General features: G+C 41.0%; 1 protein-coding gene across 1 annotated transcript in view; it reads left to right on the forward strand.

Moving 5' to 3' along the window:
• Positions 1 to 2308: 2308 nt before the first annotated feature.
• ST8SIA1 (ST8 alpha-N-acetyl-neuraminide alpha-2,8-sialyltransferase 1) overlaps positions 2309 to 20454 on the forward strand; it is a 172331-nt gene continuing 154185 nt past the window's right edge. The window contains exon 1 of the mRNA XM_067559234.1: positions 2309 to 2578. Coding sequence (XP_067415335.1) covers positions 2415 to 2578 — 164 coding nt within the window. The 5' untranslated portion in view covers positions 2309 to 2414. The remainder of the gene's footprint in view (positions 2579 to 20454) is intronic.

Consider the following 20454-nt stretch of genomic DNA (forward strand, 5'->3'; position numbering starts at 1 on the left):
ATTGCTCTTTTACACTTCACAGATAAAGCACAAGAGAGTACAGGTCATATAGAACACAACATGTGCCCTATGTTCAATGCCCCTCTCTAGCTCATCCTTCCCTTGGGAAACCAGTTGCATCTAGAAAAGCAGGCAGGGCCTCCTGCCTCAATCATGGGATGCCTACATGCTGTCTTGCTTTACCCTTCTCCTGAGCTGGAAAAATATGGCCCAAGATCCCAAATTGATCAGATCCTCCCATTTTATACTTTCTAGTCTCCTCTGTCAGGGGATTCCCTTGCAGTTTCCCAAGGTGATTTCAGGCCCCAGCCAGATGACTTCATTGTCACTGTGACCCTGACAACCCAGTCAGTCTGTAATTTAGAGCTATTTCATTTCAACAGGAGTACCCTCAAGATCAGTGACCCTCTTTTGTTAGTATTTTGCCACCAAGCTGTGGAATTTCAGCCCAACATGGAGGCAAACACACCACAGAGAAGGCAGAAGACTGCCCTTTCAAAATGGACTTTGCACCTTGTTAAAGATACATACAGAGAGTTCATAATTTCATGCAGAATTAATAATTTGTACAAATTCCCCAGTTCGTCAAAACATGCTACTTTTCAATGGGGGAGAGATGGGAGCACCAGCAGCATAGGATAATACACCCCACGATCCATTCCACTTCGCCTATGAAAAGCGAATGTTCCTCTGCTGGACTTTCTTTCTGTACTCCTCTTTGTTGCGGGAGCGCTAGCACTGCTCTTTAGTTCCCTGGAAGAAGGTAGCAAAAGCAACAGCTAGGGTAGTCACCCTGCATTCAGCACATACAGACTTCAGCCAATAAAACCTTTTTAACTGATATCTGCTGTGACATGCTGAAGTCGGTATTTAATGAATTGGACTGCTAGACAGATGCATTGCAGCAGTTGAACCTGGGGACAGTGAGATTAGTCCAAGGAGATTGCAGGGCAGAGGATGTGAGCACTAGAAGTGTTGACATTGGAGCCACATAACCCTCACTTAAAATCCTCACAAAGCTACAGTTTCAGATAGGAGTCCATTGGACCAAACTTCTGTTGTGAGATTCAGCTGACCTAGATGAGCATATGCAGCCTGGCCTCTTGGAGTCACCACGTCCTGCCAGAAAGCAAGCTGCAGGGAGCTGCCTGGTTGGGGGAGAGAATGAAGGAGGATGCCAGTAGGAGGAAAGTACAGAAAAAAACCCAGCATAAGCTATTTCAAAATAGCAAAAAATAAGATGGAGTAGGGGAAATAAACCGAAAAAGACCAAAGAAGAGAGAGAGGAGCTGGACGAATGGATCATAGGTAGTAACATGATTGAGCTGTGGAGCTATAGCTAAGGTAACTCCAACATAAACAGCTCAGGAACAATGGCATCATGCTAGGAAAGGCATAGGCAAGTATCACGAAGCAATGGGCTATATTACATACTATAAAACTACTTACTTTCCTACATTACTACTAAATTTCCAATCTTTATTACACATATAGGTAAAGCATATGGAAATATATACTCAGTTTTAAAACAAGTTTCATAGTTCACCTGACCACGTACCTCTTTCTAGATCTTCTTCCTCTAATGTGGTCAATTGGCCTACCAATATGTCAAAATCCAAATTCAATGGTGCAAGTCTACCACACTACCCCACCACTGTTTTCTGGCTGATCTGGAAAGACTCACTCCTGGTTAAGTTTTCATGCCCATTTCCTGTTTGGCCTGTCAGCCAAGACCACCAAAAAAAGGAAGCTAGTTGTGGGTTTGGGTTTCTGAACCGTTGTTAACAAGAACATGGAACAGCCAGTCATTTCACATAGGCTACTGATCAGTTGTTAGATGATCCTCTAGTTAATAAACCATGTAATGAAAACCTCAAAGATAAAAACAAAAAATCCAAACCATCCAGTCTGGCTAACAGGCTGCTGTAAACCTCTTCTAGCAAAGAAGGGAAAGAAAAGAGAGCTATAATGGAGAACAGTCAGCAAGTGGGTACGAGGGGAGCCAGAGTTGTTAGTAATACTTTGCACTGCAGGTGGAAGTCAATTAAATAATGTAACTAGGGAGGGTTTGTAGAGAAGGCAGCTGCCCTGTACAGTTCCTAAGTTTTTCCAAAGCAGGACTTACCACATCATATAGGTCTAAAGTACTGCACGGTACACCTGCCCTTGATACTGATCAGGCCTTTTAGCTTTGCATTAACAGCTGATTGTCCACCTTTGCATCTTTCAATTGATCTCAGCTGTGCCTGTCTCTGCTCAGTACCAGGAACTGATTGTTTGCTTTACCACTCTCCCTCTTTCTGAATAACCCAGAAAGGAAGAAGGCTACTGCCATTACCTTAAGCAAGTCACTTCTAGCTTAACAGAAGGAATCCTAGACAAACTAAATCAACTATTCTCCTTTTTGCTAGAAGATGGGGAAATTTTTTCCAGAGATACCTTTGAGGTACAGGTCAAGCAGCCTGTATTGTCTTCTGAGCTCTTCTGACAAAGCAAAGAATGCAAATCAAAAACAGGAAAATCTCCTAAGCAGGGATAGTTGCAGTGACTCAAAAGAGAGGGAACAACTGAATGAACTGTAAGTATGCTTACACTTTAATGTTATTACATTTGTGCCCATTCCTCCCCTGGTTTTCTTCTTTCCCAAGTTTTTGTATCAGAAAAGATTCCTAGAAAAGAGACTATGTTCAAAGGAAAACTTCCACTAACATGGCTTAATGGAGTTCCCATATTTTCCCTCAGGAGCTCCACTTGCAGGGGTACCTAAAGATATAAAATGTGAGATAGGCAAGAACCTGTGTTTCTTGCCCTGATGGTAACACGCACACCCAACACTTCTTACAATGCAAAAGCCTAGGTAAGAAATCTTTTCAGACTTTGATGTGTAACTAAAATAAGGAACCTACATTTTAAGAAGATCTTGTACTCCCAGCCTCTATTAAACTCAAACACATCAATGAGTTCAGAATGTCTGAAAATCAGGTCCCTTCTTTAGAGGCTCAAGCATGGACTCAAGGGTCTGACTAATCAGGAGATCTTCACCATTTTTTTCTCAGAAACTTTTATAAGTGAATTGTGTTATTGTAACTGTACTTGTGGCGGAATCACAAAAGCTTCAGCTCAGATGGGGGATTGGTGAGGACATAGGAGCTAATGAAACTTGAAGTTTTTGTTGACTCAAGGGACAGGTCTACACAGATCTGCTCCATTGATAGTCACTGCTCCTCTCCAGCCTAGTGATCAGAATGAGAGACAAGTTATGTAGAAAATTCAGAGTCCCAACCTGCCCTATTCCTGAGCTTTCAGGAATTAGGTCTAATTCTTGGAACAATGCCCCAACCAGATTTTTTTCTCCAGACCTTGTAAAGGTGGTGGGTATGTTACTTGACTTTCTGCCTCGTATTCATCTGGGTATACTACTTAGCCTGCAAGGGCTTGTGAAGTTTGATACTTTCGAAAACACTCTAACATGCACAAATGAAGGATGCTATGGAAAAGCAAAATATTCTCGTTGTACTCTATTGATTCATCTAGAGTTGATGTTGGCTATGTCCAAGTCTGTATTTCTTTGATATTTGGTCCATACTAGAACATTAAGCCTCTCTAGATCTGGCCAGATTTCATCAACATCAGACCACACACCCAGTACATCTAGCAACTTGATGAGAGATCCAAGTGTAAGGAGACAGCAGACAGGCAAATATTAAAAAAGGCAAATGCCAAGTGCATGTGTGATATGCTGGCTACTGTGAGAGTGTTTCCTGTCAGTTTTTAGACAATGATAGATGGAAGCTTTCTAGTCTGAATCGCTAAGGATTTTATTGACAAAACTTTTAGCAAATAAAAGTATGCTACAGTAGCACCTAGTTGGGGCCGGATACTAGGGCTCTACTGGTGCTAGGTGCTGTACAAACACACAGTAAAAGATAGTCCTTGCCCTAGAGAACTTACAATGTAAATAAACAAGACAGACCAAAGGTGGGAGAAAAGAAGTATTATTATCCCCATTTTACAAATGGGGAATGGAAGCACCAGAATTCTGATTTGCCCCAGGTCATAGAAAGAGTGTGTGTGGCAGAATTGCCAACTAAATTGCCACAGTGCCTTCCCCACAAGCCCATCTTTCCATGTAACTTACGTGAGGAGTAACCAGTACCCGTCTTGTAGGCTAAGTGTTGTAGAGTTTCAGGCCCCCTCTTGGAAGAGGAAAATGTGAACTTCCCAATTTCTGAAACTGAATTCCTTATTCCAAATACATTCTAGCTTCCTTCCCAAACTGAGTAAGTGTATAGAGATTCTGCCTGGTATAATAGAAATGCCCAGGAGTGCTTTTCCTTTTATGCACTGTACACTTCAAAACAAAACAGATGTACAACAGGAGACTGTGCAAAAATGATACCAAATCTGCTGAAGGGAGTAGTCTGTAATATTCTGTCTGCTGTCATTCTAGCAGGGGCGTGCACAAGGGGGTCAAGCAGGGATGCCCCCCTATCCCAAAAAATCTCTGTTTGTCCATGCAGCCTGGGGAGGGAGGAAACAGCCGCGTGGCTGGTTGAGCTCCTTCTCCCCCCTGCCCATGCAGCAGCTGCAGCCTGCTGCTGGAGTCCCATGCATTGCCTCTGCCTCCACCCCCTGATTTGCCTCAGTGGATGATCTGCAAAGCAGTGCTGGGACTCTCACTGCACGGAATTAGAAGCAGCAGCTGTAAGGGATGTGGGGAGGAGGAGCTCAGCTGGCAGACAGTGACCGTGCTGCTTCTTCCCTCCCTGGGCAACAGGGACACAGAGAGTGCTGCTGCTGCTGCTAGGGGGGCCACTGCCTCCTTGCTGCTTGGCGTCCTGTCCCCCCCAGAGGCATCCTGAGAAATCAGGGGGAGGGGAGGGTTGGTCATGAAATTTGGGGGGGAGGTCACAATTCACCTGAGATTTGAGTGTAATGCATAAATCAATAAACGTAAATATGTGTAAGCCAGGGCTTTGCATTGTTTGCATGCATTATGTAAACTGCTTTCAGGTGTCCCTTTGTAAATGTTTAATATAAACCGGTAGGTTAACACTAGATGACACACTTTTATTTGCAGAGATAGCAGTGATTTTTATTCCTGTGTATATAAACATGCCCTTAAATTAGGGGTTCAGAGGCCAGTGTTTTTGGTTTTGTTTTATTTTTAAGATGAAGTGTTATGTCATTTTAATCAAGGTAAAACCTTATTATCTGGGTCTTTTGGGGAACGTCTGAAACTTTTGGATAACTGAGGTGTAGGCACCTGGCAGCTTTGACTGTTAAATTATGTTGGATTGAAGCTAAGCCCTGAAAAACTTCTAAGCTTTGAAGAAATGGAGATGTGTTCTGCACTCTACACTTGGTGAAGCCAAGTGGAAGCATAGTTGCTAACAGAGCTGGCAACTTTTAGATGGCTCAAGGACATCACAACTCTTCCTCCTCCTGTCTCCCCTGTCCAGACTCCATGTGCTCCAGGCCTGGCTGACACCCTCCTTTATCAGCATCCTGTCTTGTGCTGCAGTCACCCTACCTTCTGTCTTTGCCCTGAACTACAGGTCAGTTGCTAGGTGACATAACCAAATTTTGGGCCTCCTGGAGTTTCAGTGAACTGGAGTTTGGTTAATGCTGACCTGTAACTGGTACATCCTTTAAGTGGGATGGACCCAATATTCAGTAGGCTTTTTCCATCACTAACTTCTACAATCCCCATTACTCAACCGAGCTGTGTGTATACACTTGAAATTATACATTACCACATTTACACACACACACTTTCTGGGCCAAATTCTGCTCTCAGTTACACTGATATAATATCAGAGTAACTTCATTGACTTCAAATAATCTCCAAGGGCAAACCAGTAAATTAGGCCTTCTAATCATCCAAGAGAGGTGTGCTTTGATCCCCAAACACAAGAGGTTCTCCCCGTCTGTGCCAGCCTGAACAGTTTTATGAGTAGAATCAGTAAGCATGTAGGAGAGTGAGGGTCATACTGTTGTCATGGCATTCAGGATGAGATGAAGCATAATTGCCAGGGGCACTCAAAACAATCAATGACCTTGTAGGAAATTGTGAGCATCTTTTTGTGAAAAAATTACACTGAAATTTCAATTTCCGTATGAAAATCTTTGACCAGCTCCAAATCTTAGTGACTCCAGAACTGCAGTGATGTTCAGTCAACTTAAGTGTAAATTTCCAGGTTAAGATGAAGTGTATGTACTCTAGCAGATCCAATGGGAGATCTTCTGCATCTGGTGACATGTGCAACCAGCATCAATCTCTCTAGGGCTATCAATCAAGCATATTTCACCACCACATATGATTCACTTGAAGAAGCAACCACAGTAGGAGCAGAGATTACAACAGGTAGAAGCATGACTCAAAAACCTCACACTTTCTGCCCCCATCTGATGAGCATAAGTACTTCAGTAATAGGAATAGAATCTGCACTGCCAAGCGGGTATCAGACTTATTTCACTTTATCAGCTTTCTAGCTAATCTTGATATTACCTAGTGGAAAAATAAAAATGCTTCATTTCCCAGGAGGAGATTTTCTTTTTCTGATTCCTCATAACAATGACATAAAGCTCCAAAAGAAAGGGAAACAGTCAGCAATCGTGAATGTGAAAAGACCAATGACATTTTCAAGGAAGTGCATTAGGGTATTGAGAAAGTGGCAGTCTTACATATGCACGCACTCTGTTGATCACACAAGCCCATTGAGAAAACCAGAATATAGCATTTTGTTTCCCAAACTGCTGCTTACATGTGCCCCTCCACAGGAGAACAGAGCTATGAGCATTACAGAGCTACAATTCAATTTTCCAGACTTGTGCTGAAACTGCTGATCTATTTATGTTTTGGCTTTAAGCCAAGGCACGACGTTGTTTGCGTTGGCCAAGAACACCATGAAGCTGTGTGGGTTTAAAATAGGAAAAGGCGCAGGCTAAGGGAGAGTGACATGAAAGAAATGATGATCTTTGTGCATCACTTGTTACCATACTATCTCCTTCATGTTGTTTTGCGACCTCTGTCACCCCCAAGAGCCATATCCTGTTTAATCCATATACATCACTACTAGTTATTTTATCAATGAAAGTTATGCAGGGAGAGTGAAGGCAATATATTATCCCTCAGGGATAATATATTAGCAGAGTGATCTGCAGACGGATCTCCCATTGATCTGCAGATCTCCACATCCACACAGAACAACAAAAAGCAAACAGAATCTTCTTAATTTTACACATTGATATTTATGCTCCCATTGCATGGCCTCTGGACACATTTACTAAAGAGAATAAAACTATGCACAATCATTCACCACAAAGCTGCTTTCAGCAGCACACTAACTTCTGCTGGTGTCACCAGAGTAGTGGTCCTGCCATCCCAAATCCACTCACTGGATGTAGGCAGATCTCCCTCATGCTTGACTTTTTGGTGCTCATTTCTGGCTTTGACTTCTGTGAGCTTGGGCAAAGGGGAGGCTTCCATCTCCCTCCACAACTAGCACCACAGGATGGTTGGCCGAGACCTTTGAGGGCACAGGAAGAGCAGAAAGACTTTGGGGGCTTGTGATGGAGTGTTTACCCTACACTTGCCCGGAAAGGGTTAATGCAGAGTGGGAAAAGGGGCTAATTAACCCAACAAGCCACAGCTGAAGGGAATCAGGTGGCCAAGTAATCCCCTGACTGAGGGAAGGAGGGAACCCAGCTGGGGAGAAATGGCCTGGACTTATAAAGACAGGAAACTGACAGTGGGGACGCTGCTAGGAAAGGCTGCAGTTGCTCCCGGGGAGATGGGAGGAGTGTTTGGAGGCTCCAGGGACAGGTAGCCTACATCTACTCTCTGGATGGGTGGAATTAGGAGGTTGGCAAACCTGGGAGGAGCACCAGATGGCAGGAGAGGGCTCAGGGAAAGGCGGTAAGGTCTCCAATGGAACAGACCTTGACTGCTGACTAGAGGGTCCCTGAGCCACAACCTGGAGTAGAGGCTGGGCCTAGGTTCCCCTGCCAGCCACTGAGGAGGAGGCTGACTGGGAAGACTGCCTGAGACTGCTAGGGAGAAATATTTTGGTGCTCTGGAAGGGGAAAATGTGTATAGTGACCTGGCCAGAGGACTGAGTCATGAAGAGGCAGCAGCAGCTTGTGGCGCGAGAGAGGGTTTGCAGACTGAGACAGAGGACATCGTGCAACCGTGGGAAGGGGTGTTAACCTTCTGAGCTAGTCACCCGTGTGACCAGGAGGAGGCGCCATCTTAGGTGAGAGAAAGCAACCTGTCACAGGGTTCCAGCCAGTAATTATGAGGAGGGGGAGAGTTTAGATAGTAGAGGAGAGAGACTGGAAAGGAGGGAGAATAAATGGAAGGAAGATAGAGAAGGCAAAGGAGGAAAGGCAGAATCTCTTAAAAGAAAAGGGCAAAAATGAAATGAAACATCTAAAAAGAAAAAAAATATAGGCTAGTGACTGGAAAACAGCTGCTAATGAAATGATAGAAGAGAAAAATGAATCCCCTCCCAAAGCAAACATGGAACGTGAAAAATACAGCATGGCTTCACTAATAATAATACCTATAGCACTGTTTATCAGTAGATCTCATAGTGCTTTACAAAGGAGGTTAGTATCATTATCCCCATTTTACAGATAGGGGAAACTGAGGCACAGAGAAGTGACTTGCCCAAGGTCATCCAGCAGGCTAGTGGCTGAGCTGGGAATAGAATCCAGGTTACTTGAATTCCAATCCGGTAACTCTACTTGGTTAAGTTAGCGGACTTGGTAAATTGCCACGACTCCCTGGTTCCCTGTCTCATACATTCTTCTTGGTTCCATTCATTTCACCCTGTAATAACTGTGCAAAACACAATGTCAGCAAGCAGGGATCTAGTTCTTTGCTTCATGCTGTGTAATGGAAGCATGGTGTCAAATGCAGCCACCATTATCCAGGTTTATCTGAAGAAAAGGTCACTTCAGCCTGAGGCAAGGGGGACTGGGAATGTGATGTTGTTATAAGATAATCAGCAGGATCTTATTCAGGGGGACAAGGTAATACGCCACGGTTATTGTGTATACAAAAATTTCAAAAAGCAATTGCCCACACACACAAAGATGGAGTATAGTTACCAGTCTCAGTTGCACGTGTTAGTCCACTGGCCAGGTGGCTAAGGCATGAGAGAGGGAGCAGGGGTCTGCCTGCTTTGAGCAAGTGTTTGCCAGTGCGCACTCATCTTTTTGTCCCCTTTTTATAGGGGTAAACTTCTATGCCACTCCATGGGTTTTGCTTTGTCATGCTGCATTGCGTCCTGGTGTGATTATCAATCCCCCATGTTTTGCAAGCATGACCATTGTTGTTTTGGTTTTGTTTTTCAAGGTGGACCCGAGGATTATCAGGGTGGGCAATTTTCAGCCATCTGGGTTGTAAAAGTTACCTTCACTCCCTTATATATTTGGGGCTAGCACCTTTCTCTGTCACTCCCTAGTTTCACATACACACATCACTCATTCATTTATTTACACACTAATTTTTTAACATTTACTTAAACTTGTAACTGGAGGATGCAAGTGTCCTTCAACAACAATAACATTTCTCTTTATTTAAAACATTCCCTGCTATTACAAAACACAATCAGTTAACAATAAATCTTTCTGTTTCAAAACATTTGCTGAAGTTACTTTAAACAGTGATCTTAAAACACATGTACTTCAACAATAGCAACAGTTTCCCAAAATAATCTTTAGTAACTTTACAAACAAAATGATTAATGACCAAATGTTAGTTTCAAATAAACAAATGGTGGTTTCACACAAACTTATTAATAGTAAACAAATCACCCTACATGGCCAAAATGTAAAGCCTCACAAAAACTGCAATGGTGGTTTCACATACTAAAAAAATAAGGGTATTTCTCATAAAATCAGTATAACAGAATCAAGCTTTAGGCCTACAATGTGACCGTGATTTTAATTTTCCATGCCACGGGGTGGGTTGGTGGGTGGGGGTGTGTGTGTGTGTGTGTGTGTGTGTGTGTGAGCGAGCGAGCGAGCGAGAGAGAGAGAGAGAGAGAGAGAGAAAATAGATATACAAGGTGAGCTAGTGCTCTTGTACCGGTTGTCCTGCAGAAGTCCAATTTGAGCACATTCAATTCCTAACTGGAGTAGCATTGGAGTCAGAGATGATTGTGCCTGATGACTTCAGTATTCACCTAGAGGATGATTCTTCTGTGTCAGATCAATATTTTATGACATGAGATTGTCCCGGGAGTGTCTTTTTGACTTATCTCCTAAAGCTGACCTTGTATTTTATGATACTACACAAATAGGGGGGAAAATTTCTTTTCTGGAGATTTGAAGGGCATACATGCTGGACAGATAGCTGGTATATTTTATTGATGTTTTTTCTATAGTAGGCAATGTATAAAGCAGTGGAAAGAGCAGTTATGCCAGATGACTTGGAAAAGCTAAACAATAGTTGAATACATCATCTGTAGGAACGTATCTGTGGTTGGATGAATGAATATTTGACGCTCTGTGTGTAGCACGCTTTCTCTCTCATGCATGTGTGTGTAATGTATATATGCATTCTTTTCTCAGTTTGGTTAAATATTGCAACTGTATATGCTATTCCCTTTCAAGGTTATCAAGGTCTCCTGCTCTGCTGTTTATTCCCTCATGTTCCTGAAGGCATCCTGGCTGGGTCAGCAATGCTATTTCCAACAGGCTCTGGCTATAAAAGTTATGATACTGCCTGGCTTTACTCCATATACAGCACTGATAATTGTATTATGTCCCTACTTTCCTCATAACACAGTCAATGACAAGTGCAAACAATAGTAACTGCAGAAGGCAACCAAAGAATTTTATGGACGAATAATAAAGTGCAATTGGATCACCTTGTTTTTGCTGTTGACTTTGTCCTCCTTTAGTTCAACACATCACTTAATGGAAGAAAAGACCCAGCTGTTGACAGACACAGCGAAAACAAGTTGGTTTGGTTATCAAAAGGGGAAGACAAAATGTATGGCTCCAATGTCCCAAAAGCAAACCTCAAAGTAGACTGAGAAACTCTGGAAGAAGTAAGTAATTTTACTTGTCTAGGGAGTGAGATGTGCAGTGATGGTGACACCATGCTACATGTCAAGCAAAGAATATCAAAAGTAGCAAATAACTTTCATAAACTTGAAAAGATTTAGAAAATTAGCCTGACTGGCACCAATATAAACATATGAATTTTTAAGACTGTCATCATTTCTGTCCTCCTTTATGGAGCAAACATTGATAAGAAGATCAAATCATTCTGAAATATGATGGTTATGGAAGATCTTCAGAATCCATTGGAAAGCGAATTCTGAGGTTGCAAGAAACTAAGTGGAGCAAACCAATTTAAAGCATCAAATATAAGACGACGACGATGGACGTATTTAGGATATGCTTTAAGAATGCCACAAACATGACTTCCACAGCAAGTGATAATATGGACAACACCTAGGAAGAGAAGTAGAAAGTTATTTAGCGGAACTTTATGCAAAACAATAGAGAGAGATGCCAGATCCATCAATATGACATTCAGAAGCCTGAACAGACCAGCACAAGACCAGAATAAATGGCTGAAACTTATGGATGCACCTGAAAGTGTGGAAGGATGCAGAAAAAGTATATTTATAAAGGATTCAATTTCTAACTGGAGAGAGGGTATTTCTCCTTAAATGCTTACTGAGTTCTGGCCTAAGCTTCTTACAAGTTCTGTGAAGTGTGGTACATAATAATTTCTCTATTCAGAGCTGTTCTTCCTGGTGTACTTGTAGCTTTTCAGCAGGAAGTATCTGATTTAACTCTCTGTGGATAGAAACAGACAGTGCTTTTTAAAGTGTAAGGCCTTGTCTGGAAACAAACTTGCACTGGTTTATCTAGTGGTGTGGTTTTTTTTTTTTTTTTTTTTTTTTTTGTTAAACTGATTTAATTTGATAAAAAATCCTGTGTAGATGCGGTAATTTGGTTTCAGTGGTTTATTTGGATTTAGCTCAAATGAGGTATGGAATGGAATCAACTTAAGCTAAATAAATGTAAGCTACTCTGAAATCAAAGTTTTTTTTCCACCAGTGTAATTAAATCAGTTTTCAAACTGTTTAAATTAAACTGGTGCCACTTTCTTATGTAGACCAGCCATTAGATTTGGTCCTTTACAGAACTGTTAATTTCTAGTCAACTGGATAAGTTTTTAAGAAATTGGGGATGTGGAGATATCAGTGATGGGCATTTTTGAAATATAGATAGATGGTGAAGTCTTTTGAAGTGCAGTAGTAAAGCAATTAGTGTCTCATTTAATAAACTGTAAAGGCATTACTTTTTAAATACAATTATAAGGTATATGGCATAAACAGCTAATCTTCTTGGCTATACTTGAGAGAAATTTCCTTGACAGGAAATAAATTATTTGAGACCCTTTAAAGACATTGCCCAGACATTTAGGAAGTCTGACACAAGAAGCTTAGAATAAGTAATGGCTTCAGTGGCCATTTGATACCAAACATCAGGAGTGTGAAAAATAACTACCCGGATGGCTTTAATTTTTGTGGAGTTCCTTTTGTCAAAAAGTTATATGGTTTACAGCTAAAAAAACTGCCATCTGAATTTTTTTTCCTCCTTTTTTTTCCCTCCTTTTTTCCTCTACTTTTCTTATATGCTATAATTTTAAGCAGTGGAATTAAAGGAGCATACACAGACCACATGAAAATTATTTTATTTTGCATATAGTATAGTTGCTACACTTCTAAGCAGAGAGCAGTAAAATCGTCAGGAGTCAATTCCATCTCTCAGGGCCAGCCCTTACTGGGCTCCTCCTAGGATGTATCTGCACAATGGCAGCTTTTGCTGAGGGCTAGTCTAGACAAGGATGAAAAATGTATTTTTAAAATGTTGGCTAACTCTCCCAGCTGAAGTGTGTTTCAATACAACTTGCTCAACCTAAAGTAGGTTTTTAAACATCCATCGCTTTTCCTAGTTTAGACAAGCCCTGAGATTCACAGCCGTGGGGGAGGGGGGAGTTAGATGTGGCAGATATTTGTATTTTTGAAAAAATCTGAAAACTAATTTTATTAACTCTGGCACGCTCAGCTGGGCAGTAGCTGTGTCAGCTCTAGTCCATCTTGAGCAATTTCAAATCTTCCTGGGGCTTTGAAAGGGGAGGGGCGCACAACTGTGTAGCTGGAATACAGGGAGCACAGCAACATTCAAAACAGGGAGCAGAGTGGTCAGGGTGGGCATTGTGGGATAGCTCCTGGAGCCCAGTTACGACGCACAGCATCTACCCTGGTGCTTTGTTGCTCTAACTCTGCCACAAAAAGCTCTATGCCTCTCGTTGAGGCTTTTGTCGCCAAAGCAGGGGAGTTTTGTTGGCTGCGGGAGGGAGGAGCATGGCAGTGTGTACACCACCAGTGTTTTGTTGACAAAAGCTGACTTTTTTTGTAGTGTAGGCCAGCCCTTAGTAACACCACCTACCTGAGTCACGTAGAGCCACAATCAATGTAATTAGGTCAATGCCGTGTCAGTGTATACACTGCATTACCTAGTTGACTGTTATTGGCTTTAAGGAGCTGTCCCACAATGCTACACATTGACAATACAATTATTGCAAGCATGGCGTGCACCGTTGATACAATGAGCCAAGGGTGCATGCACACGTTCGATTTAATAACTGTGGTGCCTGCATGCTGATGTAAATTAGGTTGACGTAATTTTATCTCAGTCTCTCTCTGTCTGGACTCTGCACTGAATCACATGTGGAAAGTTTTCTTCCTGATATTATGGGCTAGAAATATGTGTATTTAAAATGAAAGCTTGAGTTCTACAGAAACTGATAGGGTCACGAGGGAAATACTTGTGCCATGCTCCAAGGGTCTGTGCACAATAGATTAAAGTGTCAGCTAACATGTGTTAAAACACTGGTGTAGACAGGGCAAGCTGTATTTCAGTATGTTAGCTGGGTTTGCTTTGACCAGCTAAGACTTTGTCGAGGCTTGGCTTTAAGGATGCTATGTTCTAGGTAAGGCCTGCTCTACACAGAGATTTTGTACCAGTTATAACTATTTGGTTGTGGGTGGGGGAGTGTGTTGTTTTGGTTTTTTTTCCGAAATAGTTACACCGGTACAACTCCTCGTCGGTAGTTACACTGGCATAAAGGTGCTTATACCAGTATAGCTTATTTCCCCTGTCTGCATGGAAATAGTGATACCAGGATAAAGCACGTTTATACATGTACAACTGCATGGAGCCTAGGTTGGTTGTACTGTGTTAACTTTATTGGTATAGCGGAGCAGGACTATTTTTTTTTTTTTTTTTAAATCCTGCTCCTATTTCGTTTCTTGCATTTTTTATCTTGCTCCCACCCACAAAAACCTTAGCTCTGCACATCCCACAAGAGACAGAGATTCCCCAGTCTTACTAAAATAACCCAAAAAACAAAATGTTTGGTTAATATATATAAATGGAATTCAGACACAATTTTTACCACTTAAAAAATAAAACAAATCTTATTAAACCACGTAAAAAATACTCTAACTCCTGTTATAATAGAAAGATTTGATATCTATCCCTCACTTAAATTTAAGTATTAAAACCTTTATTTAAAAAACAAACAAACAAAAAAAATTGCTTTACATTGTCATCAACAGAATTTCAGCAAACTATCATGTGTGTGTCATACGGAACGTCAAAACAGATTCCACCACAATTTTGCCTTAAAAGGTGCAAATATTTTTAATGATAAAAAGTAAGTTTAAAAAAAAAACAAAAAACCCTGAAGTGTTTTAAACTGCTTAGGCACTGTTTTTAGAACTTTGAAATATACCATTCAAGTTATTTATGTCAGGATTATTATTGCTTTTTGAAACACATTTAACAGCAAAGCTCCTCAGGGCACTGACAGCAAGCTGATACAACAGTGACAGTCTGCGTGCATGTGATGTCCCAGAACAACAAAACCTGTGTGTGTGTGTCGTGGGGTGGCCTCCTCACACTAGCCCTGCAGGAGCTGAATTAGACCAGGTGGGCCCAATCATCTAATTAGGCTGCAAGCAGGGGAGATTTAGGCTGGAGGCAGCTAATTAAGGACAGGCTCAGCTGTGCAGAAACAGGCAGGGCCTGTATAGAGCCAGATAGCTGGCTGGGGGCACTGCTGCTGGGAAAGGCTGCCACTCCCTGAGTGGAGGGAGTTGGAGGCTAGCAAACCCAAAGGGAGGGGAAGCTAGATATTTAGGAATGAGACCAGGGAAACAGTAGCAAGAGATAGGACTGTACAGGGACTGTGGCTGCTTGTTATAGGGTCTCTGGGCTGGAAACCAGTGTAGATGGTGGACCTGGGTTCCCTACCAGCCCCGGGGGAGGCTAGAGTGTTGGAGGCACCAGCTAGCCAGCAGGACTGGAAGACAGTGAATTCCCTGGCAGGGGAGGACTTCAGTGATCTGGCCAGAGGGCCAAGCCCCAGAGAGAGCGCTGAAGACCCGGGAATAAGCGGGGCAGCAGAGCAAGACAAGACCGAAGAGAACACCCAAGGGAGAGCACAAGCTGGCAGAGGTAATCCCCAGGAGAGTCAGCAGGAGGCGCCACTCATGGTGAGTGGACCCTGTGACTGTGATTCTCTGATTCAGGGCAAGGGAGATAAACACATACAGGAAAGAAGCTCAAACAAAATAATTAGCAATTTCCCAACACACCCACCTTGTCATTCAACATGTATTTAAATAAGTTGGTGTTCTTTTGAATTCGCTCAAGTAAGAGTCCTCCATTCCTGAGATAATTTTGGCTGAGTGCTAATCAGGAAGCAGTTAAATTTGTATGATCTTGTTTTCTTTCTTACCTTCTATTTTCTTTTCCTTCTGAATTATTGAGATGGATGGAAATTAATAGCCTCTAATGAAATATCTGAAACCTTTTAAGTGACCTAAATATCATTATGGAATTTTAGATCTGCTTTGTGTTCTGCTGCTGCTCATGCAGAATTGGAAACTAATAAATAAATCTTTCCTTCTGAATTCATGTAGCAGCCTGAAGAGAAATTCAAGGTGAACTTCACATCCCTGCAATCTGAATGAATCAACTAAATAGCTACCTGACTGTTTGAACAGATGATCCTTTGTCTTCATAAACATTCATGTCTGAGCTGAAAGGATGAGAATCTACCATTTGCATTAGTAATTCTACATATACAACATTAGGGTTAGTTTCAGGTGACCTAATTTATTATTACAACAAATCAAAAAGTGGGTTGCTTGCCACTGAAAAACACGTTGCCCATGACAACTGATTCCCATTTATTGAATGTAAAGTTGTTGGTTTTTTTCACTTAACGTAGGCAATAAACTTCAGTTCTGATATGCAGCACCTCTGCTTTTCTAATCTCTGGAATGGAAATAACCAATTCTCTGATGAAGGATTTAGCTACAAATCCATCATTATTTTTACTTGTCTCTGATTCTGTCATTTGATCAGCCAACCATTCATGTATGGTTAAAACTGTATATCCAAATTCAATCCTCGTGTAACCTGATATACCCCAGGACTGACTTTGTCTGCTTTACTTTTAATAGCTTGTTGGGGATAATTATTTTTGGGATCAGCGGCTTAGGTAGGTTTGTATTCTGATTAAGATAATTAAAGAATGATCAATTCAATATTTTTGGACTGAATTTAAAAATATTCTTTATTTTTCTTTTTTAATAATAATCAGACAAATATGAATATATGGTCAGCTGCCATCCTTTTGAAATTGATGGCGCTATGATAGTTTACATCAACTGAGGATCTGTCCCAATATATAGCTATAAAACTATACAGATTTTTGAAGAAATCCGAGTGTCTTTTATGCTGTAATCAAACATAGATTATTATTACATCTCAACAGGAATTTGGATAAAAACAAATATCACAAGTCAACATGAGCAAAGCTTTCTTTGCAGCATATTCTTTTTGTGGTGGAGCTATGCGCAAGAAACCGTGGTGTCTTTTTTTTTTTTTTCTTCTCCCTGGCTTTCACAGAGGAGCCCATCTAATCATTTCAGCTAGGCATTTGCTTCACTGTGGGACCTTTTCCAGCTGCAGGATGGTAGTTGAGAAGGAGATGGCTGTTTGTTGCAGCACCGTTGTTTGGTTAGAATTTTTAAAATTTTGTTCAGAATCTATGCAACATGCCATTTCACGTTTTTCTATCAGGTTCAAGAGATCTAAGTCCTAGAATAACAGAAAAATAAGTTTTTAAAAACAAACAAAAAAACCTGGCAAGAAACAGATTGGGTGCTTGCTCTCCGTTTGGAGGGTCATTGTTCAGGGTGACAAAATCACATGGGAGCAGGCTACCAACTCCCTTTTGATTCTGTTCTAGGGGATGCAAACGGTGCACTCCACTGACAACCAAAGCTATTTTTGGGTGGCTACACCCAGATTTAATTAATATAATTTCTTTGAACTTTGTAATTATGATATTAATTTTCATCATGCTGCCATCCTTCCTGAATACAAATAGAAGTGCCAGAAACAGAAGGTTGAGTTGGCAGCCAATGAATGCAAAGAAAACGTCAGATTTAAAGTAATTTACAGACCATCAGAATGGATGGGAGTGAAGCTGCAGGAAAGGAGGAAATGTAACCTAATCAAAGTTAATGAACAGTGGAATGGATTGCTGTCTGACTGTGCTGCTCGTCCCTGTCCCTAAAACAAATAGAAGGGATTATGAAGAGAAGCAGAAACAAAACTAAATACAGATTCCTACTGCTATTCCATTTTGTTAGTGAATTCTTTATTTTTTTCCCTTCCCAAAAATATTATTTCTCTCTTATATTATCTCTGACTCTTCCACAAAGGTGGGAAATGCAAATGTTTCTGGCCAGTGGTCATTCTCTAATATTCAAAAATTCAACATTTGCTAGGACAAATGGGAAACTTTTTGGTAGTAGGTGGACTTAAAAACGAATGACAGTGGTTGAAGCTACTTGGGGGTTTGGATTGTTAGAAAGCCTGGGGGAGATGAATTAGTGAACAGAATGTGTAGTGATATGGAACAGAGAGAGAGAGAGGCATGACATAGAGGAGAAATGGCATAGCTGGCAATGCTCCTGGGTGTTGAGACCTAGCATAAAACTTTCAAAACTATGAAAATCATTTTAGGAGCTAAAGGTTCCTTTGAGTTTTCAGTTTAATTTCGGCTCCTAAATCCACATACATGCTTTTGAAAATTTTACCTCTACAGTTTTGGCTCTAATAGCTTTTCAAGACAGTGAGGTGGTGAAACATGCACAAAACATCTATTTTATTCCATAGCTCTGCAATTTATCACATGGGTAACATGTCCACATGTCGTTTGTGTTTGTATATATAATTATATGCACGCAGTCTCTCATCATGTGGCAAGATGTGCACATGTCAAATTGCTGTAGGAATTCTGATCAAAATATGAGTGGACATCAACCTGCTTTGGTGGACCTAGTCAATAAAATGTAGATTATCCATTTTGTTAAGAAGTAAACACATTTCATGATTATGTGAAACACGTGGAAATGCTTATTCAGTTGCCTCATGGCTAAAATAGTACCCAAGAGACAGACAATCATGCTTCAGACAGGGACTAGATCGTGAAAATTAAGGAAGATGATGCAAAATAAGCAAGAGTCTCTACTACCAGGAAAACACGAAAGAAAACAAGATTGCAAAAGTTGAGATTTAAGGCAGTGAATCATTGATGTGGGGCAGCTGTTTGATTTTTTTAAAAAACACTTTGTTCTATAGAATTTAAGCCTGGGCAAGGTTAATTTGTTTGAACGTCAGACACCGTTACTGAAAACCAAGTCCTACCATAGGGAAATTAATAGATTAGTAGTAACACTTTACAATTCCTGGTTGCTCACAGTCATTTCAGTTCAGGTCCCAGAATTCCATTGTGTCCCATAAAGCTGTTTGACAACATAGAAATCAAGAAGGAATGGAGTTAAGGTTCTGTGCTTACTGAAAATATCTGGGCTGACTTAGCTAGTAGCTATGTGGGTAAATATACTGTAATCAGGATATGGCACAGTATTCCTAAAAAAATAAAACAATTCAGAAAAACAGGATCCTTTAAGAATACTTTAAGTTGACTCTCTTGTGTTTGTAAATTTTAGAAATATATCAATTATTTTTTTCCAAACGGTATTTGTCTCTTCCTTAAAATGTTAATAGGTTCTTAGATCTCAGCCATTTTGTTGGATGGGTTGATGGGGATATCAGACTGGCTTTCATTTCAGAACTGTCTCATTTGAATTGCTGGATTTCATCGTGCCTTCCTGTGGTCTGGAACATGGACAAAATAAAATTCCTTTTGGTATGGTGGGAAGTTTTTAGGTGCCTGTCTTACTCAAAATTATGGAGTTGCCATTGGCTTTGAAGAACAAGATTCAAAGCAGTGAAGCAACTCTTGAAGACCTTACTTGACTCAATTAAATTTCCAGCAACTATGCACTAATTTCAAACATGACATATTTGTCCACCGCTGAAACTTATGGACAATAATGGATTACATGGAAAAAATGAAGGTTGGATTTATTAGGGACCTGACACTGGTTGGTCATATTGCTCATCACAAAGGCTAGAGACTGTCAGGTGGACGCATTAGAAATACCAGCAACACCTGTTGTAGCAGATCATCAGACCTTGCTGAAAATGTGACCAGGATAGTACTGAATTGTTTCTGGTCATACCTGAAAGGACAATTTTAGTGCAATTGGATGAATTCTCTTTGACCCGTACTTGGGATCTCTTTGGATCACTTGTGGTATCCCACAGGAGCTTGTCCTGGATTGGTTGCACTTCAGTGTCTATACATTCCATGCGGAAGGTATTTAGTCCAAAATTTTCAAATGTGACCCCTGCTTTTTGGTGTGCCCACCTTGAAACATCTTCAGGCCTGCTTTTTGGAGGTGCTGGGCAACAGCAACTCTGGACTTGGAACTGTAGAGTCAGCACTTCTGAAAATCTGGCCCAAGGTGTCTCAAGTTGAGGACTCATCAAAAACTGTGTCCATCTTTGAAAATCTTGAACAGTTGTTTGAGCTATTGCTACTACTCCACATAAAAATTCAGTTATATTTCTCAGTGCCTTGACGTGTAGGATGAGCAGCAGTATCTGAGTAAACCTATAACTGCAATTCAAGGCTAGATAGCAAGAAATAATTGGACATTAAATCCTAGAGCTGAAATGGTGCTAGACTGCAATCCTTTCTCTTGCACTCATACATTGCTAAAATCATACATCAAGCCTTAGCAACACTGTGTGGTTGAATTCTTTGTAGACCAGTTCAGCTCTTCCTTCATAATATGTATTTAGCATATTCCTATGCATTCATTTCATATCCAACCTCAGAAAGCTGTTGTATCTTTGTAAAAAGTGCAAACATACAAAAACAAAACTCCCATCTTTCCATCAGAGAGATTCTCTGCTTAT

Source organism: Emydura macquarii, unplaced genomic scaffold, assembly GCF_026122565.2.
Source record: "Emydura macquarii macquarii isolate MOO-44397 ecotype Brisbane River unplaced genomic scaffold, CSIRO-AGI_Emac_v2 contig_2205, whole genome shotgun sequence".
Taxonomy (NCBI): domain Eukaryota; kingdom Metazoa; phylum Chordata; order Testudines; family Chelidae; genus Emydura; species Emydura macquarii.